Source organism: Silurus meridionalis, chromosome 20, assembly GCF_014805685.1.
Source record: "Silurus meridionalis isolate SWU-2019-XX chromosome 20, ASM1480568v1, whole genome shotgun sequence".
Lineage (NCBI taxonomy): Eukaryota > Metazoa > Chordata > Actinopteri > Siluriformes > Siluridae > Silurus > Silurus meridionalis.
This window is the reverse complement of record NC_060903.1, coordinates 17,028,208-17,052,898: the sequence shown is the minus strand read 5'-3', so window position 1 is coordinate 17,052,898 and position 24,691 is coordinate 17,028,208. Positions and strand designations below refer to the sequence as shown.

Sequence of the window (24,691 nt, the reverse complement as noted above, 5' to 3'; positions counted from 1 at the left end):
AAAAAAAGAATCTATGTGATGTTTTCAGGCTGAAGTTTTCTTACCAGTATGTGAACGCATGTGTCTCGTCAAGTCTTGCAGGCTCCAAAAACGCTTGCCACACACATTGCAGATCTTCTTCCTCTTGTCAGGTCTCCCGCCTGCTGATTCGAGCTCTGAGGATCCACCTTCTTCCTCTTCGTTTTTCTCCTCTTTCTGTTCCTCCTTCTCCTCTTCCTCAGCGCCACTTTCCGCAATGCTGCTGTTCTCCTCTCTCTCAGCCACACCTGTCTCCTGTTCAGGTTCCTTTACTGGTGAGGTGCTAGTGTCAAGAGATATCGCAGCCTGGTTCCTTCCTTTCCTTCCTCCATCTTCATTTGGTTTATCCTGTAGATGAATCTTTTGGTGCCGAATAAGGGTGGCCGCTTGCCGGAAAGTCTTTTTGCAAGTATTGCATGTGTGTGGAAATTCCTCTAAAGGAGGACTCTTCGGTGCCACTGCAGGTTCGATGGCCTCGGGCTGCTCCTGCTCAGGTTCTGAGAGTTCTGTGGGTTTGCTGGTGACATTCAGATCAAGACTCTTGTTGCTCTGAGAGTCATCGTTATTCTCGTTGTTGTTCGTGTTCATTAGGAGGTCCTCAACGGGTTGTGCACATTCTAGATCTTCCTTTAACTCTGATGATTCCATGGTTATATCTTGATCCTGCTCCGGCAGGTCCATCTCAATAGTTGGGGTTTTGTCCTCTTTCGGGGGATCAACAGGATCAATCATGAAAGCAGGTTCAGCATCGGAAATGCAATCTACAAAATAAACTAAGTGTTAGATGATCAACGGTAAATGCTCAAGGATTAGTTGGCACTGGAGGTCGACTGATTAATCGGTTTTGCTGATTAATCGGCGGCACCGATAGTTGAATGCTGGGACTATCAACAAAAATCCATACAGACAGTTTTTCCGGGTTGAGTCGTCTGTCATTAAACAGTACGAGAGCGGCCTCTAGAGCCAAATCACTGACACCACGTGCTGTTTGTTTTGACAAATGAGACTGCGCGCTGCACAGAGAGCGCTATATTATATTTATTAATTATATTTAATAATGTATTAATTATATAATTATAATAATGCATATGATTCATATATTTGTTTAGCACATTTTCATGATTCACCATTTTAAATTTTTGTAATCCAGTATACATTTTAAAAACGCTTTTTTTTTTTTAATCACTTGATTAATTGTTTATGGGATGTGGCAGCCATACCTGTACTTTCCTGTGACCCCTCATCTGTTTTGGTCTTTGGGTGTGACCCAGAGTTCTGCAGCGTGTTGCGATTGGATATGCCGTGCTTACGAAGAAGGTGGCGCTCACAGTTAGACTTGGTGGAGAAGAACGCATCACACTGAGGACAAGGGAACGGCTTTTGACCTGTGAGAAACATCATTACAAAAAAAATTACTTTTCACTGCTTCGAATAGTTTATATGAGGTTAGTAAAAATATTTATTATGGCTAGTTGACACACCAAAACACGACACCTGTATGTGTTAGCATGTGCCTTTGTAAAGAACTGGTCCAAGGGAACACTCTGGGACAATATGGACATTTCATCTTCTGCACAGAGTTAGAGTAAGCATTCTTCTTTCCTTTGCTTCGTGGTCGAATCTTCTCTTTGCCTTCCTTTCCCTCCTTCTCTTCTTCACTTGCAGACTGTTTCTCCTTTTCTGGATCCATTTGCCTCAGCTGTAAATAAGAGCTAAATTTATTGGCATCAGTAGTGGCTAGCATTTTCTCCACACTTGGTAACTCTCCACTACACTCCAAGTCAAAGGCACTGATTGACGCCTGTGTAGAATCACATATCTCATCCTTGAATGGCCTCTTCTTGCCTCTCCTCTTCGATGCATTAAGGGTCGGAAAACTGTAAGAAGACCCGCGACTCGCTGTGCCATTGGAACACTTTTTGTCAATTAGTGTTTCCCCACCCATCAAGCCATGCTTTTTCTCAGGATTTATTCCTGTTTTCAGCAGCACGGGGGCAGCAGACACAGACGAGATGATTTGGGCAATGGAGGCCAGAGGTGGCATCTCTAAAGTGTTGGAGGCAGCAACTGGTTTCGGCAGCAGCGGCTTCAGGCGTACGGGTGGCTTGGTCAAATCACTTGTAAGAGTAGAGGCAAGACTAGGCATAGATGCTGGAAGAGATGCATGAACACCTGAGACCTTCCCTACAATCTTGCTTGTAGTCACAGTAGAAAGTTCTTTTTTGATCTCCTGGAGAAACAATGGAGTCATCTCAACTTGTTCTGTCTTAATTTTCTTTGCTTCCGGACTCTTCCGAATAGACAGGTCGATAGGCTCCATGGAGCAGTCGTTTGAGAGAGAGGGAGAAGCTGCCTCTGGTTTTATATCAGAATTAATAGTTTTCATTGTTTTGCTGGAGAAATCCAAAGGCTGGTCTTGAACTGCAAGTCCAGAAAAAGTAATAAGGTTCTGTGTTCCTGACTGAGGCTGAGCCAGAGAGTTGGACTGGACAGAGGAAGGAGCTGTAACAGGAACAAGAATGTTTATATGATCTTCGATTTCCCTTTCTTGCACTTCTGTGTGTTGCTTAAGCAGGTGATGGATACAATTCCTCTTGGCCAGGAAAACTGCTCCACACTGGCGACATTCGAATGGTTTCCTTTGACAGCCATTGAGAGTTCGGAGATGAATCTGTAGAGCCCTGTAGGTCTTCAGGTCCTCTCCACAGTAGCGGCAGTATGTGTTACCGATATTAGCTGAATCTACGGGGTCCTGTGCAGTACCACCAACTAAACTGCTTGTGCTTAAGGATGGGGTGACGTACTCAATGTTTTTCTCTATTTCTTTTCGAGTGTTTTTCATGTGCTTCTTGCGCAGATGACGTTCACAGTTGGCCTTGACCGTGAAAGGGTAGTGACAGAGGCGGCAGACATAGGGACGTTCACCACTGTGTGTTCGTAAATGGCGCATTAACGTGGCATTGTCTGGGGCAGTATAGGTGCAGATGCTACACTTGTAGGGAGAAGCTCCATAGTGATGGGCCCGCATATGAGCCTGGAGGCCTCCTGGCAAGGGGAACACTTGTGTACAGAAGCGGCATGGGTATTCTGTCTTGGGAAACTTTTTGCCGCCTGAGGATCTTGTGTCTTTCTCTTTTCCTTGGACCTCTTCTTGTTTAATATCCCCAGTAGTCATAATTGTTGACCCTGTGCCATCTCCTACTAGATGTGTATTTTCCCAGTTTGTAGGTGAGGAAGACGTTGAGGAAGATGGGGTGATTGAGGACTGTTTGGACGTAACAAGTTGGGCAGCAGGGGGTGGCAAGCTGGGGCTAATGCAACCTGAAGAGGCTTGCTGGGCATTCATGACTGGTGGAGGTGGTGTGGAAGTTCCCATGCTGGATCGAGGAGTCACCAGTGGCTTTGATTTGAGAGGAGTAATTTGTTTGGGTTCTGCCTGAAGAGGACTTTTCGGAAGCAGTGGCAAAGTCAACTGAGATGGCATAGCAGCAGCCATTTTCAGGATTTGCTGGATATCAGCAAGTTCCACTGTTTGACTGACAGGACGGACAACCAAACTACCCTGAAGTGGCTGCAGTGAAAGAAGGCTCAGACCATTGCCCTTGTTCAAACCTTGAAGAGAGACAGGATCAAGAAGACAGAGGCCAAGACTACTGTTGGCCTCTTGAGGTAGATTTGTTGCAGAGGGCTCAACTCGAATAAAATGAATTCGGTCTAGAATTTCTTGCTGTTTCTTCTCCTCGGACTGCTCAGGCTTAGCAAAAGAAGAATGCTGAAGACCAAGGCACTCCATAAAATTTTTCTTTCCATTTAAAGTTACACTGGACTCAAGAGGTGGTGATTCGGCTATCTCTTTGGAATCCACGGGGTCTTTGGCTGTATTTGAAATAGTGTCCTTTTCCTGTTTCTGGGGTTTGACTTTATGGTCTTTATGAGATTTTACGTGGAGATCTAGAGACACTTGAAGAGGAAAGGCCTTGTTGCATACGTCACAAATAAACCTATGGAATTTGCTTGTGCAGCGTCGCAAATTTGTCTCACACCAGACCTGCAGAAAAGAAAACATTATTTCAAGAGCCAAGATCAAACAGGACAAGAGAAAAAAATGAAATCTTTCTAGTTTCCAGTTAAAGTGATTCTCTCCCCCCCCCCCACAAATCTGTACCTGTGCAATTTGTGCGAACTTGGTACAAGAAAAGTCAATGAAGGACAGGTCACTGAATCCTTGGGGTATGGAAGGGTTGCTCTGAATAAATGGTCGTCCATTGGGATCGGTGGGCAGCTGCTTATGAATAATGGAATTATGACAAAGGAGACCTCGATGGGTACGGAAAGTGATACAGCACAGGTTACACCTAGCACAAGGAAGAGAATCCTGTTAATGCTGTTCTTGATAAATGCGAGCCTGTAGATTTATCATTAATTTAAGTATTTACCTGAGTGCGGTGTCAGGATGGGTCTCCATGTGTGACTCCAAACCATATTTACAGATGAATGTCTTGAAGCAGATTGGACAGTGCAACAGGTCTTCTTCATGCTTGGCAGGGTTTTGCTCCCCTGATTCATTCACTACCATCAACTAACAAACATAAAAGATCGACTTAAATATGTGCCAAGCCGGCTCTCAATTAACGATGTTTACATAAAGCTTCAGCTTTTTGTATTAAAACTAGTGACCACATCAATGTAAATAAAATATAAAAACTTGTGGCATCATACCTTTTTGTTGGGTGGTTCATTGGTTTTCTCACCATCCTCCTCTGTACTGAGCTTCCTCTTGAGAGCTTTGCGGCGCTTGCTCGGGGAAATGGGACGCATGGCTGAGACACCGTTTGAGCCCTTGTCGTGAATTTTCATGTGTCTGTAAAAATCAAAAGGAATGACGTTTAGGATCTTATAGGAATCAGATGACCACCAAAATTCCACCTGTTTTCTTTCAGCTTTACAGAATTTAAGAGTTAAGGTGAATGATTGCGTGTATTTATCCATGGTGACTGTGGCAAGGAAAAAGTCCTTTAGATGTTATGAGGAAGAAACATCAAGACATCAAGAGTGTGATTACAGTCTTCTATGCACAGTATATATAATATGTTTCTTAGTTAAGTAAACAAAATGGACCAATAAATCATTATATATATATATATTATATACACTGTATATAGGAACAAGTTTTTAATGCGTCCTAAAAGAACATGTCATCTCAAAGAATGATTCATTCATTTTGTTTACCCAATGCATATGAGCAAAGCATCGCAACATCTCTGTAGGTTATTTACAGAAAACAGAATGGAGTAGTTTATCTCATGAGTCCTCGGGTCCGATAATTCGCGGGTTCTCATTTGAAACCCAACTAACAGCAAGTTGCGAATTGTCTTAAGATCTTGACATTATTACTAATTACAATAATTATGGAAGTTATGTGACAAAAGAATGAACAACACGGACCAGAGGATATAAGAGGTAAAGCTACTCATTTGTTTATTATAATTAGTTCTTAGCTGCATTGTTATATTTTCTTTATTGGATCTATAGTTAAAGTTTGTGTATGTGGATGTGTCGGGGATCTGTTAGTGAAAATTATGATGTTATGCCGGATTGGTGGCCATAAAGTTATACTCTAGTAGGTGTTTATAAATAAATGTGTATAAATATTGAGGCCGTTTGAAGGAAATAAACAATAACAAACGGGTCAAGATGCACATGTCTGGTCCTAAAGCATTTCCTGTTCATTTTTAGAGAAAAAATATAGAAAACCGTGGATTTAATCGCAGCCCTTAAATCAGACAGTGACGCGTAGACTTTTCACTCAGAACTTTAAACGTTTACCTGAAGTAGCGTATCCAGGTGTGTACAATAATCTGAGACTGAGAGAGAAGCGGTAAAGACTGATCAGAGTCTGGAAGCCTACAGATACTTCTTAGCGGGACAAATTGGTCATGCAGTGTGGATGATGTTTATCTTGTGTTTGGAGGTTGGAGCAAGTCGTTGCTATGGTGTCGTTGCTATGGTGTCGTTGCTATGGTTATCGGTGCGCATTGCACTTGCATGACGGGGAAAGTCTGAATGTCTATGCTAATAATAAAATCACATTGCAAAACTGAATGCTGTTCAATTGTATGAAGGAAATTTTAAGGTTAGAAATGATTTCATAAGGGTTTGGAGATAATACCGCGAAACAGTGATTTGGATTTGCGGGAAATAAGAGAGAGAGAGAGAGAGAGAGAGAGAGAGAGAGAGAGAGAGTTGTACTGTTTAATCCGCCGAGTTTCACCTCCCAATGTTCATAAACACGTGTGATCTCCAAAACTTCTCGTCAGTGCTGTGATGAGAAACCGGTCAGCAAAAAAAAAAAAGTCAAGAAACTCACGAGCGCGCATGCGCGGTGAGAACAGAGAAGTTATATGCGCGTGACCGCACGCGCGTTACAAAACTCCATTGTTGTGTTCGATCATAATTTATTGCACGCGTGATTATTTCTACACGTTTGTGGTTGGATTAGATGAAGTGGTGCTCAAAGTTTGGGAATAAAGACATGGCAGGTTGGGCGCAATGGACGGCATCTTTTTTTTTTCTTTCATTCTGTCTTTTATTATTCTTTATTCATGATTTTCTCCAATTTAATAAAGATTAAAGCGACCACAAAAGGTCATTTTAAATAAATTAATACAGCAGTTACACAACTACACTTATTTTCTCTTTTTTTTTTACTTGATGCGATTTGATATGGAAGTGCACTTTTATATCTTTTTTTTTTTTTTTTACTTCTCGTTTTTTTCGTGATCACGACTTAATTTCCTCGTCATCTTGACCTCACATTGTCTCCTAGCATGTTCAAATGTTGTGAATATTATCCATAATGCGACGATGTTTCTAAAGTCAAGATCACGGGGAAGTGTAAAAGTCGTCACGATGAAAACGACTTGTTGTGAAAACAAGAAATTCTCGGTATCGTGATTTTGTCTGTGTATTCGGCATAAGAGCATGTTTTAGAGGAAAATGACCTTGTGATCACAAGCAAACAATGTTTGTCATGTCAAGATCCCAAGACAAATTAAATCATGATCACGACTTAACAACTCGTTATGTTAAAATCACGAGAAAACGAGCAAAAAAATAATATTATAATGCATCGGTGACCATAACGTTATGCCTGATCTGTGTGTGTGTGTGTGTGTGTGTGTGTGTGTATATACACACATGAGTTGTTAAGTCGTTTTCCTGTGTATTCGACATAAGAGCCTGTTCTAGATGCAGCATAATGAATATTAATACACAATATACTTTAAGCAGTCACAATCATCACATATCATTCTGTTAATTATATAATTTACTCTTTGACCTCCTGCCACTTCTAGATAAAACATCCAAGTGTATAATATTTGAACTTTTGCAATGATCAAATATCCAATGCACATTTATTTCAAGGCTTTGAAGGATCTACAGCTGATGTGAACCGCATGCGCTCGAGGAAATGTACTGACTCCATGCGAACAGCAGAGGGCGCTTTTCTCTGAGGGCTCATACCGGAGCAAGTTGAGGAAAAGTCACTTTATGACATGCTGTAACGTGTGCCGCTGCCATATACCCCACACCCCCACCCCCACCCCCACCCACAGCAGTTTGCAGGAACAAACCCACCTTTCAAGTTCCACCAGATATGAGCTTCTTGATGTGAGCTGAAGCTGTTGGTTAAACAGTGTGTTACTAAAGAACCTGAGTTGGTGGTATGTTTGACTGCAGGGGTCCTGAATGGAAATGAGGTTAATGTGCATAGTGAAGACACTGCATCGGTCTCGTGCTATTGAAACACAATCAATGAGAATGACGGAAGTATGTTATTGGAATGTCCTTTAGATATCTGGCAACCAAATGGCTAGTGTTTGGATGATCAAGTTTTTCTATAGAACCCTTTTATACATTCTCCATACATCACTTATTTAAAATAGTCAAATGGATGGAGTTCGAGAGACTTCATTTATTCAGTTTATTGAAAACATTTTCTTGATGTGTATAAAATTTTTATCAAATGAAAACTGATCTGAAATGTGTATCGGATGTGTTACTAAAATGTAGTTCTTGCGCATTTACTTACTTACATTTCTAAGAAAACACTTTTTACTCCCTAAATATTTCTATTTATTATAAACAATTTTTCGTTCATACTTTCATTTAATTTTAAAGCTTTCAATTAAACTCCTCAATGTTTGCAAAGACAGAAAGTCAGGCCAGGTTGTCATGTGATCGAAATAATTTCATTTATTTATTTTTTTTAATATGTGACTACATTTAAAAGTAGAACATTTCTGACCTTCACTGAAAAGTAAATTTTTGGGAATACTTTCGGTTTTTGGTACAATACCCATACTTTCACCTCAGTAGAAGTGCTGGCCTAAACAATTTGATTTCACAACTTCCATAATTTTGGTTTACAGTCTGAAAAATGTGCATACGTCACCCCTATACATCACAACTAACCTGACAAAATGCACGGCACAAAACGTTTTATGGAGTGGAAATTTAAAAGGCATTTTGGGTGACATCTGACAGGCCTAATGCATGTCTACCTCTGTAAGAGCACACATGCCTGACCAGGAGAGGGAGGATAAATGTCAGCAGGCACAACGCTCACAAGCTTGTTTTACATTCTGCAGCCTGGGATGGATATTAATAGCAGAGTAGATGGAGCGAGGGGCCGTCCATATGTGGACCCAACCCCGGCAGCCTGAATCCTGTTCCATCTCACATCGCAGCTCTCTGGCCTCGCTCACAAACTCGTCACCAAAGACAGCCAACGAACACACACTGAGCAAACAATGAGCGTACGCCAGAGGAGCGCCGAGTTAAAAGTGTTCATGGGTTTCGGATGACTTGATGCAGAGTTGCAAAACTTTCCTCCTGTAATGTCTTGGCTCTACAGCCAGAGGGTGCTGTGGAGCACAGGGAGGAAAAAAGTTTGCTTCTGTTTTGCAGCCATATGTTGTGCGATGACAACAGATTATCCCGGAGTCAGTTCGACCGGTGAGGTCACTGATCGCAAAGTACGAAGTTTCGCTCTCCTCCTTTTCACCTCTGAGAAGTAAACACACTTAGTATAGCCCAAAGCATCCAAACGATACTCGGCACCATCTCTTTCCCAAACCCCACCCCCTCCTTTTCCTTTCCTTCTTACCCGTTCACACACACACACACACACACACACACACACACACACACACACACACACACACACACTCAGACTCCTTTTCTTCTCCCACCCCCATCTGGAATGCCTGCATGTCTCAACTGCACAAGGAGGGCCTCTATGCTCATCCCATAGCCGCGCCACCACAAACGAAAAACGGGCACAAACACACGCCAAAGTGCAGCACGCAAACAGAATTATCTCACGCACACAGACGCAGAAGCTTGTGCACACATCTCTATCTTAAGACCCTCATGCAACACACAGCAGGGGAACTAATGGGAGTTCACACATCGCCAGAGACATCACACAGACCTTTTGCTCCTCCGACACTCCCTCGTTATAGCAGCGACAGTTTGGCTGACACACGTTAATGACACTTTAACATGATATCATCTCTGAGAACTTTTTAAAGGTCTACACATTTCATCTTTATTTTGTTTTACTGCTTTTTTAAAACGGCTCATTCTCCGACAGGTCTAATGATGTCAGTTGCTGTACATCACATCTGTTTATTGTTGGATTTCAACACAGCGATCCGAGGCAAAGAGCAAACGTGAAGAGAGCTGATGCTAAGAGCTTCTTGTCTGTCGAAAAAGTATGTTTATTTAGTTCTATGGTCGGTTTAAGAAGTTCTACGAGAGCAGATCTGAAATAAAAAGGCCTTTTGGGGAAGGGGGTAATGTGCGAGTAATCAATTTTATTTAATTTGAAAATGTATGCAATTGATGCTTTTATACATAAGTTTATTTATTTATTTATTTATTTATTTATTTATATCTACATGTCGGACAGTCGTAAAAAGCATTTCACTACGTCATACTCTGTATGAATGCGTATGTGACAAATAAAATTTGATTTGATTCGATTTTAGCCAACTGGTTAGCTAGCTTCTTCTAAAATTAATAGCATTTTTAATACAGAACACACACTGATTCGAAAATATGTATTTACATATCACTCTGTATTACTTGGAAGGCGCCATTTATCAGATTTCAGCTGTTCTGAGATAAAACTTATCCCAACAACCAAACTGCTCGGAATGTCATAAAAGTTATAACGTCTGCTATTTTCTTGGCAGTTGAACTAAAAAGGAGATTTTTATTTTTATGCCAAAAATCATTCCTGTGATTATATTTAGCTAAAATAGCATGACTGGACTGGTACCATCTGTAAAGTGGTAGCTAGTTAATATTACCTTTAGCTAGCTAGCTAGCAAAACCTGCCATGTCTCCTTTTTGGTCAACTGATACACACACACACACACACACACACACACACACACACATATATATATATATATATATATATATATATATATATAAGAAATAGAAACTTTATGACACAAAATTTCGCTGTTAACGGCGAAAGGAAAGCACACACTCTCTCTAATCATATCGAGTACGTTATATTTCTAGAAACTTCAAAAACCTTTAGTCAGATAGTGTTCGAATATTGTTTACAAATCACGGTGGAACCCATGAATTAGTCTTTTCCCCACCAAATTTGACAGAAATGTTTATATTTGTACATTTTTAAAAGCTAGGTTAAATAAAGCTAATTAAAATGTTGGCTGCAGGGTTTTATTGACAGCAAACCTTTTTAGCATCCATCAAATTCATGTTTGATAATTATAGTACCATGGATAAGTATTCATCCCTTTTTCACAGTCTGGAGGGTTTCAACCTGTAACCCGAATCAACTTCATTATTATTCAATTCCATTCATCTAATGGAAAATAATATTCGCCTCATAATATCGAAGTCAAAAGAAAATCAATATAGTTTTCCAAAATGATTTACGAATATAAAGGACGACCCCTAAATTAATTCTGGTGCAATTAGTTTCCTTAATTGGTAATTAATTAAATGAGTCCATCTGGGCAGGATAAATACACAGGATTCCCAGATCTGAGCAGAATGTATTCTCTCATGCGGAGAACAGATCAAAGATTTTTCCAAGCTGTACGACATCGAAAGCAGCCTGGATAAAATCTCAGGAGATTTAGTTTTAGTCATGAACCTGAACGTCTTCCGTACCTGTGCATGTTTCCGTTGGTGGTAAATGTCTGGTTGCACACCGAGCATTTGTAGGGTCTCTCACCGCTGTGGACCAGCATGTGGCGATCCAGAGAGCTGGCCGAACTCAACGCCTTTCCACAGATGCTGCACGAGTGGTCAGTCCCCCCGGTCTGTGTGTTATGCTACGGATGGAAAAAAAAGACGAGTTGTTTTAGAAAATGTGATATTCATCATAACAATTAGCATTGCTATTTTAGCATGCTGGGGATTTTTGCAAAGACGAAGACATATTTTAGTTCAACATTCCGTAATTTTTATAAATCGACTCATTTGAGCACCGCACACGTACCCCCCCCCCCCGTACCTGTCGTATATGCATAGTGAGATGATGCTGCGTTTGGCAGTTCTTATCACACAGGGGGCAGATGAAGGTGGAGCGATCTTTCACTTCCTGAAACACAGAGGAAAGTCTTTAAACAGAGCACTCGGACACAACAACACACTGTGAGGCGTTTCGCTGACTGAGGCATTTTAAAGCGGAGAAAAAAAAGCGGAGTATGAATATAAAATTTATTCAGGAGGCAAATTTTACCACGTTTTAATCTAAAGTCTAATGTGAGTTTTGCAGCAAAAAACTCCTGTTATAATGTAATTCATGATAATAAGAGAAATCGGAGATTCTTTCCTGTGAGTTCAATCAATCAATCAGTGCAGTAATTTCCGGGGAGAAATTTTCCCCCTTTTACTATTTTTACATATTTATTTAGAAAACAGGCTTTGAAACACCAAAAACAGGAAAAAATATGAGCTTTACAATTTTGTCGTATCGCACTTGTCATTCTAAGATGTCATGCTGCTGTCCATTATATGGTCGATCACTGTTTTCATTGAAATATGACATTTAATGGATTTTTTTTCCTGATGCTGAGATGTTAAAAAAAGAGGTAGATTGCTCTCATCTGATGATGGAGAATCTGAACAAAGTCTAAATGTCGGCTTTGAATCACTTTCCTTTTTCACATAACTTCAGAAAGGTTCTTAACGACGTTCCTCGTAAAGCCAAGTGTTGAGAGAAAGCTGTTCTCCTGGTGTGAAATCTGAGAGGTGAAGCACAGCCGGGGGGTTCAGGCCGCACGAAGCTGAGATGACCGTCCTGATAAAGCCACTGTGTTTATTCGGGTCCTTATGGAAGGACTTTGCGCACAAGTGGCCTCTGCATGTGTCCTGAGGAAGGCAGCAGCTCCAGCTGGCAGCGAGCGTCAAGAACATGTGGGACAGGCGGCTGAACGCATGGAAACACACTCAGCGCTGCTGAATGAAGGCTGGAGGGGGTGGAAACACCTGTTTCTTTTCTCCACAGAGGAGCGTTTCAGCGTTTTTTAATTGGAGGCGTAAGACGCGCATGGCCGCTGACAAAGGGGGGATTGAGAGGGCACCATTTGCTGCCATTCGTTTCAGCCGTGCAAACTCTTGCCCTCAGCAGCACCTCTGGGGTGATATAATGTCAACACGTGGACCACTGTACATGGTCTCGACTGTAGATTATTATCTCTTCCTGAATGTGTTCTTTTACTCGTGTCATTTTATTTTGTACCTTGTTTTATTTGTTACAGGGTTTTTAAAAAAAAACTCGTACATGTATTAAATTGGTATAAAATGTCGTATGTGATCATTTGCTGCAGAAGTTCTATTTTTCACTCAAAACCAAAAAAAAAAAGTTTGCCTAGAAGTGCCTCTTGTGTACGATTATAAAATGTCTTCTTTTGAAAACAGAGTTATTTAATAAAGTCATTTGGATGAACATATTTCAGTTTGTGTACAACTGAGAGAGAAATCAGGAAAACAAGCAAATAGATAAAGTTCACCAAACGAGCGTCTCCATTGGGGGAAAAAAAGTGAATGAGTAACGAATTAAGTGATAAAAACCTAAATAAAACAAAAATGTTTTAACATTTTTTACAATTGATTCAAAATTTATTAGTAAAAAAAATCTTTTAAATATGAAAAAAAAATCGTAAATATATTACATGATTTTCCAAGTTTCTTATGAACGACACATTTATCCAGAAATCCAGAAAAGGTCGCAGTAAGATTGATTTGTTTTAATTGAGTTGTATTTTGATTAAATGTGTATTCGTGCATGGTTTTAAGGAGAAGGCAGATTTACCCTGAGACTCCTACACGAGCTGTATAATAAACACAGACGTACCTGGTTCTTCCTGCCTGTGCGATTTGCGGAGGGAGATTTGCTGGGGGTCTTAGGGGATGTGTTCGAGGCTGCCGTGTCTGCATCCCCGTTCATTTGGCCAGTGTTCGTTTCCGTATGCTTTGTAGAGTTGGCACAAGACTCCCCATCTACCTCTTTATTTTCTTGTTCCTCCTGCTGGTGCTCGGTCCCTTCCTCCTCTCGCTCTTCCTCAGTTCCGTTCTCCTTTCCCGGCTCTCTGAGCTGGTCCGGTTCGCCCTCTGGCTCCTCTGTAATCACACGGAATAGTGCGATGATGCACTTCGTTGTGTTGAACCGTGAATCGGAGTGGATATGATTTCACAGTCTTACCTTCCATCGGTGTGGAAAACTCCTCTGGCTGCTGAGAGGCTTTGCCATCTTCAACACACCTCTTTTCAGGTAAGGCAATCTCCATGTCTGAAAGAAACCAATACAGAAAATATAGCGTCCATCATACAGCATCATCTACAGAGTGCTGAACCCGAGAGCAAGATTTATTTGAAGTAAAATATTAATTAAAGCAGACTTCTGGGTGAGTAAAAGTAAAGGCACCCATTATTTAAACAGCATCTGATGCCTATTTTATGATTGAAACGCAGCGGTATCTACTATGCCATTACATTCTGACCTTCGACATTTCTGCCTGGAGTACACGCCCCAATGAGACATTTTTTCACATCCAAAAGGTTTGTGAGATGTTTCTGTTTGTTCTGATGAGATCTACATCAAAAGTGGAAGTCTGCTTCCTTCACCACTGGATAGTTGGATTACAGCAAGAAACATACAAATGAGAGTAAAATAATGCACCAAAGATACAAGAATTAAAGTGTGTTGGGCAAAATCCGATGGCAAACATTGTACATTGGATCAGAAGGTTGTGAGTTCAATCCCAGCCACACTAAGCTGCCACTCCTGGGCCCCTGAAGAAGGCCCTTAACTCGATACCTGCTCAGTTGTATGAATGAGATGAGCCCAAGACGCCCTAAAAGTGAAACAGCTCTGAACAAATGCATACATTTTTCTTTAGAACTCTTTCTCGTGAACCAGTATCCCTGATCTTGACATGGTTTTACGACTGTTTCGGTGAACGGTAAAGTCAAACTAAGTCAAGGTTTATCGTGCTGTAATTACCGGGCTGTTTTGTGACTCGTGTCGTCGCTCTAACATACTAAGTGATGGAAAGAAAGACAGAAGCATCAGAGGATCTGTTGAGAGGCACTTGCTTAGTTCAGCAGCCGCACACCTCAGGAAGGGTTTTATCTCTCAACTTCCTCTTATAGCGCATGCCGTACGTGTGTGCGTACGTTCGCGTTGGCATCGTGGTGCCAAACTGAGCTGTGCCTACCGCAATGAGCATCCATGCACGATGTTAATGGCGTTGATCATTCTGAAATGAAGCAGTGAGAACACGTGGGGGTGAAAAGCGAAAGAAAATTACCTGAATTTCGAATTTGATGACTTTTTTTCTATCTATAATTAAAAAATCCTGCCTAAAAAGGAGTTTTTCAGTTTTCCATTTGTTCTAACCTGTCACGGTTAGCTCTTGCTTGTGTTTTCATAATTATTATAATTACTAGAAATTATAAAAATTGTTGGTTGGAATGAAATGGGCACTTAAATATTACAAATGTGCCTTAAAATAAGACACACACACTCCCAGGTAGAACCTTACAGTAGGGCTGCTACATTTAGCACAGCCTTTAATTGCATTTACTTGTCACATGTACTTTACAGCACACTGAAATTCTATCTTTGCATATCCAAACATACAAGGAACCCGGGGTCAGAGGGCAGGGTCAGCCATGATGCAGCACCCCTGCAGCAGAGAGGGTTAAGGGCCTTGCTGAAGAGCCCAACATCTCGACAGCGGCTTGAACCCCTGAACCTCTGATCAGTAACCCAGAGCTTTAAATGTTGAGCTACTCCATTTTGCAGCAACTTAATGCCTTTATAACGCTAGCAACCTTTGCTAATTTACCTGTTTGCACTGTTTAAACTTTTGTACGATAACTACGTACAATCTAAATATCGGTTACTTATTTGAATTGATATGTAAATATCATTCATTCATTATTTATTGCTTAAAATCTGTATTACTTGCACTTCATATAAGAATTTATTTTAATCTGATATATAAATGAATAGGAGTCACAGTGGCAGCACAGTGGCAGCACAGTGGCAGCGCTGTGGCAGCACAGTGGGTGCTTAGACCCTAAAAATTGCTGCTTGTGTTGCTGCTAAAGTGGGTACTGCACAATGTGTCTTACACAATGTGATACAAACTTTTTACTGCCCTACACAATTGCCCAAAACCGTGCACCTGTGGCATTTTGAGAGTTTATACACTTAATTGTCATTTCCTAAAGATTATGTTGTTCATGAGTTTAAAAAAAAACTTTCACAGCCAAAAACCTGAGCAGCACCAGAAACCATGCATATTTGCTGGAACGTAAATGAAATAATCCCAGGCTGTAAGTACTGCAGATAAATCATTAAATAATGAAGCATTATGATAAATCTTTTTTTTTGTTTGTCAAGTCTGCTTCTTTGAATAGCGACCCTTCATCTAGAGTTTGGCAGTTTCTTTTCTGAGATTTGAGGAAGTTATAAAATGCTCTGCTCATGAAAAAAAAAAAACGTGTTGCATCAAAGCATCTCGGGGAAGAAATCGACAGCCTGCACTATGTTGCCTAGAAGGAAAAACAGTAAAGCCAAAAGGACTGCAGCAGCTGCAGGAGACTGATACTAACAGCCAGGCTGAGAGAAAGAGGGGGGCCCATCCCTGAGAGAAGAGGGTGGGGCCATTGAGCAAGTGAGACGTTCGAGAGATGAAGCACTCAAGAGGAGAGCTGAGCAAAGAGACAGAGTTAGGGAGTGAAAAATCGAGCCTGTGGAAGAGAGTGACGTGAGAAATGGTCACGTGAGAGACGGCTGGAGGTGAGACAGGAAGGGAGATGTAGGAGACGCAAATCCATGGAGGGGCCGGGCCGTCTGCGTCTCACTGGGTGAAATTGGCTTGCAGGGCTGGAGAGAGGAACAGTAGGGGGTTGGGCTGAGAGTCAAAAGCAGGAAGTGGCTTAGAGAGCAGCAGAGGGAAGACTGCTCTCTCTCTCTCTCTCTCGCTCTTTCTCTCGCTCTCGCTCTCTCGTTCTCTCTGCTCCTGTGTGCACATGCTACAGAAGGCTATGATTATCTCCGAGTCCCCTCCCCACCAACAATCATCCTTGATTTAGAATAAAATGAAAAAAAAAAAAGAAACATTCAAAGCCACTACTACGTGTCTATTTTTTTAACACGTGCCCCACCCTTATCCAATACTCACCATAAATACATGTTCTCTACACAAAGCATGACTCTACAAACCAAACCATTCACAAAAAAAAAATTTTTTAATAAGCAACCGTAAAAACCCCGGGTTCCTCGCATCTTTTTCACACGTGTGCCTTTTTCATCCGTATTAAAACCACCTGCCTCAAATCTTTGATGCGTTTGGTGATGTTTGGTTTTTGAGTTGGGGTCAGGAATGATCGACTTTAAAAAAAAAAAAAAACTTGTGATGGATGCTAGCCGCAAACCGAATCCTTGATATGCTACTTCCTGTTTAAAGTATGGTGATGGAAAGAAAAGAGTTGCTATAATCAACAAGATATAAAGCTTTTATTTTTTTAAGGACTGGATCAAGGAGAGTAATTAACTCACCTAACAGCAGTTGAGTGACTTGTTTAAGGTGGACTGGGATTTGAACTCATGACCTATTGATCCAGGGTCCAAAGCCTTAACTACTGTGTTACCACCTCTTTAAAAAGTTCATATAAAAATGTCTCCACCCTTTGCACATATTCCTGCACAGTGACATGAATCTGCTCTTTGTTGTATTGGATGCAACTAACTCGTAACTTCTATGCTAATAAATTCTTTGACGTGCAAGAAAACTTGTGATCACAATCTCAGAACTGTGAACTCGCGTATTCTGGCCGACTGCATATAAAAACTCATCAGCCACCAATGCAGGAAAGGTTCATTAGTAAACACATGCAAGTGCAACAGATGCATGGAAGTAGGGCGCAGGATGGACAGAGAATAGGAGATATGAGGGAGGGGCCGGGATACGTTTTGTTTTGCGTGTGAAAAGATGTAAAGGGCGGGTGGGTCGGAAGGATACGCCACCGGCAGGGTTGTTTCGGAGAGGATGGTTGTAGTGGTGTAAATGCACTCTGCTACACGTACACAAGCACAATTTTGAGACAGCAATACAAGGAAGAAAGAATTCCTGAAACTTCCCTTGGAACTGGAAAAACACACACACACACACCTCTCCATCCTCTTTCATTTTCAACTAAAAGTTTTTGAGCAACACAAAAGAATGGAAATTCTCTCTCTCTCTCGCTCTCTCGCTCTCTCCCGGTAGAGTAGGGAACTCATGCATTTCCTGTTTGGTGTGGTGACTGGGAAGGCCTGCGGAATGCCTGAGCCATTCTCCTCCTTCCTTTCCTCTAAACCCCCCTCCATCACTGCTGTTGTGATCACAGCTTCACTCCGTCCTCCATCTCGCAGCCACATCGCTCACACGTGAAGAATGGGTAAAGTTTGAACGATACAAACTCGCACAGACTCATCTGATCGTGCTACTTGTGCGGTTCATCTTTCAGAAGTAATGAATGCCATTCAAAAGGCCTGAAGCTTTGCTTACAGTGCTGAGAGCTGGGAGTGGTCTGGAATGCATAGCTGCCAAAGTATGTGCGCGCACACACACACACACTCACAAACTCACATACACACACAGATACAAAGATCACCGGGAGCTTGAGCCACACCTCATCATCATCACCCTCTGCACCTTTATAGTTTTGGATGAATCTATTTTGTTCCACAGCAGTGCACGGGATGTATTTTTTTTAGTTGAAACCCAGGAAGCGAGCACACTACTGTCCCATTGTGACAGATGTTTCTGGCACTTTCCTATTGTGAGATCAGGGCCAGACACGTCAGAATCACACACACGCACATCGTTTTATTAATAAATCAGAAACACTGATAAAAAACAACCCGCATCAGTGCCTAATAATTATAATACAGTCATTAGTTCAACCAGAAACGTTAATAACATCTGATAGAAATTAATTCTTCATCCTACTCGGCATCCCGGTGGATCTGGAGCCTATCCGGGGATCCACTTTGTGCAAGGTGAGAATACGCCCTGGATGGGAAGACGGTTCTATTGGAGTACCAAGGGACAATTAAGAGTAATAATCTGCCTATTAACTTGCCTTTTGGGGTTGAGGGGACATAAAACGCCTGGGATAACTATACAGACATGAGCAGACAATGCATAATATAAAAAGAGACAGCAATCCAAGCTCAGGACCGAACCAGGAAACGGAAAAGACGCACTGATTAAATTTTTACCCTTTGTGACGATACCAACATTTTTACACTTTCGAAACAATACCAACCAACTGTCAGCATATGGGCCGCATTTCACTTAATTAGGCCTTTTAAAAGATGTATGAGGTCAGCGTTGTGGCTGTTAACTTTCAGGTAATGATGAGTATAAATGGAAAGAAATATCCATTGCAAATGGACTTTACACTAATTTTCAGTCAGACCATCAAAATATGGCTCCCTTTGATGCGTGTTAAAGCCATGAAGCATCTGGTCCAATATATAAAATAAAGCATTTCCCAATTTTCTAATATTCAACAGGTGGGTCAGAATATCTCCAATATCTCATTTGGTAAAAGATGGATCTTGATGGTAATTTTTTAAGTTTCAAGAAGAAGAAAAAGATCTGCTTATCTTGTCTTCTCTTGCACTGGCATCGCAAAGGCCTGGTCCAGAGAGCGAGTGACATCATCTCGGATCACCAGTGTTTTGTTTGATGGTAACAGGAGAATGGCACTGCTCTTATTCTGCTCTCTAAGCTGGTAAACTGACACTTCCTTCCACCACACAACCCAAGGCCAGGTGGGGTTCTAACCAGCCAGCCAGCCAGTACCAATCGGACTCAAATGGACCCCATTACTCGATGTCCAGCATCACACTGGTGTCAATAGACACTATATAGAAAAAGGTTCGTGTGAAGAGTATGTGTGTGCTTCTTAAACATCCCATTTCACATTTCGTCCAAATTTGCTGTTAAAATAACCTCCAATCTTCAGGAACTTCCACAAGATTTTTAAGTGTGGAGATTTGTGAAGATTCATTCAGCCCCAAGGACATCAGTAAAGTCAGGTACTGATGAAGATGAGGTGAGGAGGCCTGGAGGAGGTTCACATTCTACACAAAAGTGTTCATTGGGGTTGAGGTCAGAGCTCTATAGCAGGCCACTCAAGATTTTCCAGTCTAACCCATGTAAAGCATGTTTTCTTAGCGCTGGCTTTGTGCACAGAGTATTCATCATACTGGACCAGGTTTTTTAATTTTGTCTTCAGGTGAAAGAAAGGCGCGGTGTTCCTTGTGACTCCAATTTTGTGGGAACAGTTTGGTGAAGAAGCGTATATATATATATATATATCTGGAAAAACCAGGTGTCCTAATACTTTTGTCTATATAGTGTATTTAAGTGCAAAGTGATATGAAGGAATAAAGAGATAAAGAAAGGATGGGAGGAGAGCTGTGGATGAAAGCAGATAGACAGGATTAGGGGATTAGAAATGAGCAAAAGATGTCAATCCAGATCCTGCACTGGACAGTAGAATGTAGGTTTAAATCCTCGCTCATAATACCCGACAAGTTACAGTACACTTTTAGGGAGCCAGGCACTTTTCAGGAATAACTGCCAAAAAAGAATTTCACAACTTGTTTACACATTTCTGGATGAAACTAGGCTCCCGCAGAAAAAAAAAGGCTCAGGATCACCTGCTCCTGCATCCAAGAGTGAGTGGCACGGGCAAGTGTTGGCATGACCGGCTATCACGTTCTGCTGGCTCCACAGGCCATGCAGCTCCTGGATCGGTTTCAGCACAGTGGAGATGAGGAAGGAGGGGTGGGAAGTGTGCGAGCTGGAGGCTTGCTAAAGGTGGGGGCTGTTGCATGACACACAGGGAAAGATTCACAGAAAGGAGAAGCTTGGAAGGGGATTCAGGCTGAACTGGTCTGACAGCTCGTCCCGCTAATCTTCTCACCTTATCTCTCCTTCTACTTAATACCATCTCTCCTCATCTCCTGCATTTGGTACTTTCTAGTTTTGAAGAAATACAACAACACGACACAACTGTTGTCATAAAGATAAAGGTGTATACGCGAGCCTATTGTTTCATTTCACCAAAGGTATTAGCATCCTTACAGATCGTAGTTAAAAAAAAAAAAAATCAATACTTTTCATAACGGGCCGATTGTAATAAACAGGAGCTTTTAAATCTTTTTAGATGTTTCTTGATAAACATATAATTAAAAAAGACCATCAAAACAAAACACTTTTTTGGATTACATGCTGACTAGGCTCTTTATGTTAGCCTTTTGTTTACATTTTCTGGCCCTGAAATAGGCCATACCCCAACCAAAAACATAGCTGCACACAACCACACTGCAATATCCCCCTTTTCCTGAAAAAAAAAAGCACAAATACCATGTAAAGTTTCAAAGAAGTTGCAGAGAGAACAAGAAGTCGTTTTTCTCTCTTTTTTTTCCCCCTAAAAACTGATGACTCAAGGAAAAAAAATTACAAACTGCACTTTTATTATGAACTTATATATATATATATATAAATAACATGGTTTACATTTTTTTCTGTCACCACACATCCGTTATTCTCCTTAGCAATTCATCCTTTCCTCTCCTCTCGTATCTTGTGTTTCATCACTTTAAGTGATCTTCCTTTCGTTTCCTGCTTTTCACAGCCTCGTGCATGAGCAGCACTGTGCCCTTCATTGAGCAAAATGTGTGACCCAGTGTTCTGAACCCCTCGACTACACAAACACGCTGTGGGCCCGACTGCGCCGTCGCATTAATCAGAGCGCGGAGACAAAACGCTACACTTTACGTGGACACACCGAACTTATTTAGAATTTAGAAAGGTGTAGGAAGGCTGGGGAGAAAGAGAAGCAGAAAGAGAAAGAGAAGGAAACAAACCCGAATAGAGAAGCGAGAAGCACGAGTGAATATGAACAAGTGTGTTTGCATACTGGGTGGACCATCCCTAAGGGGTTAACAGAGAACAGCAGGGGAGAGGAGGAGGAGGAGAGAGAGAGAGAGAGAGAGAGAGAGACAGGAGGGGGAGCGGAGCAGCGAGAAACGGCATTCAGCTGTCATTTCTAACAGGTGGCCTTGATGTGACCTTTGGCTTTCTTTTGCATACGGTATACGTGTTGGTTCAGGCAGCAATGCCAGGAGCTTCAGGTTAATGTGAAAGGGGGACGGCTGGGTGGGGTTCTCCGGTTGCTGAGAACCACAGTCAGCATCCTTCATCTTTTGAGTATCGGCCTAGCAGAAGGATAAATGTCATCTAATCGGCTTGCATTGTCTTGTCTCGCTAACCCGGTTTAGGGCGACACACACCTGATTCTTTCACACACACGCACACACGTGCTTGCCGAGATGCTGAAGCGACTACTTTCGCGCAGCTGCTGTCCTGAGCAGAACCTCGCGTTGCACCATAACGACTGCTGAACTCCTACCCATTTCCAGCACTGCGCATTCCAGGCTATTTAAAAAGCAGGGCCGGTGCACACTTCTCCTGGCACACGCTTCTAAAATATTATTTTATCTTTATATTACCCCAAGATCTTTCTATTTGCAAACACGGATCCGATTACAGGCATTCTGACTCCTTAACTTCGTCTTGGTGAGCGCAAAAACTGACCTTTCATTTCTATGCACCTGAACCAAAATATGGAACCACGATTTCAGCTGCATCGCAAATTGACAAACCGACAAGAGATGTCTGACATCTAAAAATCCAAACATTCAAAAAGTTTCATCAGACCATAGGACCAGTCCTTTCTTCTCTTCAGATCTGCCTGGTTTCTCCCAATGCCCTACCTCTGGATGGAGTCCTTCTCAAGTGAGACCAGTCTTTGCAGCTGATGGTTCCAATCCTACAGTCTTAAGATCCATGAAGCTGCTGAGCCACTCAAGAACTTTGAGGATTGTTTCAGACTGTAATTAATACCAACATCTACTACAATGGCTCAGGACCACAGGTTGCATGAATAGTTCAGCATTTACGCACCTATTACTGCACACCTCAACAATAGGACTGGTTCCTCTCAAAGTTTGTTCCTCATACCATCTCAGGGAGTTTTTCCTTGCCGCAGTTGCCACTGGCTCGCTCATCAGGGATAAAAAATTATAAGGAACTACCTTATATGCAATAAACGTACACATTCTTTTACATTCTATTACCGCTTTATCTGTGTAAAGCTGCTTTGAGACAATGTCCACTGTGAAAAGTTCTACACAAATAAAATTAAATTGAACCAACGGTCTCATCGGTTTAGTTCGTTTCCTTGAAAACGATATATAATTAGCATCCATTACAAAATTGCGAAAAAGAAATTTGGTTTCATGTTTTTCATCTGTTATGTATGACCTTTCAATAAAAGTGTATAGTGAAAAAGAAAAGCTTGAAGAAGAAGAAAAAGGAAACAGGTGGGTGCTTGTGGTGAGTGTAGTAAGTTAGTTAATTTATGCTAATTTGCCAACAAAGCTAGTGAAAAGCCTAGCATGCAAGTGTAACATCAGGCACATTTTAAACCGTATACTGGGCTTTAGGTTTAACGCGCTGTTAATACTCATACTGTTTCTCCTCAGAAGTCATCAGAAGAAATAAAAAACCACATTCCCACAAGTGACAAGAGTTTCACTCATTAAAGCCTGCAAGAGGCAAACTATTAGCAAAAGGAGGTTGATTGCTAGTGTAAATACGGGGTAAATCTGAGGTACAACATCACAGTCAGACGCCGTCTCAGGTCCAGACAATACATCAAGGAGGCAGAGAGCTGAAGTAGGTCAGAAAGTGTTTCTGGCAGTGGGGAGTGTTTGAGTTTCTGCTCTGTCTGTACTAAACTCTACTCACAGCCTCCTACTCACCTAGAGACACACACACACACACACACACACACACACACACACACAGTGTCATAGTCTGCATTTCTGTTGCTCTTTTTTTCACTTCTCACTCCCTTCCCCCACCTCTCAATCTTGTTATTGAGTCCTAATCTCTGGAGTTAAACCTGTCAATCCCAATGTGCCAGCATCTCACACACATCATTATCATCATCATCAATATATAACATTTCTGAATCTCTGTGTGGAAATAAATCGCCCAGACACATTACGGATTCATGACCCAAAGTCTTTGCTTTGCTTGTGGTGGTGGTGGTGGTGGAGGTGGTGGTGAGGGGGGGTGTTCTTTTAAAGAGCAATAGCAGCCTATTAAACTGTCCCATAAATTAAATGAGCTACTAGATGACGATAATTACAAACGAAACAAGGACGTCTTCAGTGCATCATCTCGAGCGTCTGCAAAGTGAGACTTTAACGTGCTCAAAAGCGTTTTGGCGGAATCCAGAAATAACTTTTATATAAACGCTTTATATTTCTCTGTGTAGGTTTTCTCCAGAATCTTGTTTTGAGGTAAATGGTGGCACTAAATTGCTTTTAGGTGTGAATGATGGTGTGAATGAGATGTGTTTGACTGGCTTCTCCTTCAGAGTGTATTCCTGCCTCACACACAGTGTTCCTGGGATTGCTGATAACTATCCGGCTAGCTAACGAAACTAGCGTCAATGATGGACAAATTATACAGAAATAAAACGTATAAATTACTTTTCTATAATACAAAGCTATATGTAATTAGGTTCCTGTCATACATGCGCAAACTAGCGTACTAGCAGTTGACTAACCATCTAGCTACAAATGGCCTTAAACCAGCGGCCGCCAACCTTTTTTGAGCCACGGACCAGTTTAATGTCAGACAATATTAAATATAAATACAAAAAAAAAAAAGATACGACCGGCATAATAACTGGTATTTTCTAAATATAATAATAAATATAAATCCACTGTGTTGTTTTTTGTTTATTTTGGTCACTTGTGGGTTTCAATTTAGCGGTAATGTATTATGTGTTAGCGACCGGAGCAGCCCCTTTAAGAAGGTAGCGGATGGAGGTAAGACATGTGACCGAGGTAAGCATCTTGACATGCATCAAGAGTGAGTCATAGACAGATGTGGTGGAGAGAATCTTGTAATTTTCCAAAATAAAACATCATTCAAAATCAGATAATAAATAAAACGTAAATAAT

General features: G+C 41.4%; 1 protein-coding gene across 2 annotated transcripts in view; it reads right to left on the bottom strand.

Annotated features, from left to right (window-relative positions):
• rreb1b (ras responsive element binding protein 1b) overlaps positions 1-24,691 on the bottom strand; it is a 42,660-nt gene that overhangs the window by 2,872 nt on the left and 15,097 nt on the right. For both annotated transcript variants that reach the window (XM_046876500.1, XM_046876501.1), the window contains exons 2-11: positions 13,778-13,864; positions 13,430-13,695; positions 11,585-11,671; positions 11,239-11,402; positions 4,738-4,879; positions 4,455-4,597; positions 4,184-4,373; positions 1,513-4,066; positions 1,239-1,403; positions 45-779 (exon numbers count right to left, since the gene is read on the bottom strand). In XM_046876500.1, the coding sequence (XP_046732456.1) occupies positions 45-779; positions 1,239-1,403; positions 1,513-4,066; positions 4,184-4,373; positions 4,455-4,597; positions 4,738-4,879; positions 11,239-11,402; positions 11,585-11,671; positions 13,430-13,695; positions 13,778-13,862 (4,531 nt within the window). In that variant the 5' untranslated portion in view covers positions 13,863-13,864. The remainder of the gene's footprint in view (positions 1-44; positions 780-1,238; positions 1,404-1,512; positions 4,067-4,183; positions 4,374-4,454; positions 4,598-4,737; positions 4,880-11,238; positions 11,403-11,584; positions 11,672-13,429; positions 13,696-13,777; positions 13,865-24,691) is intronic.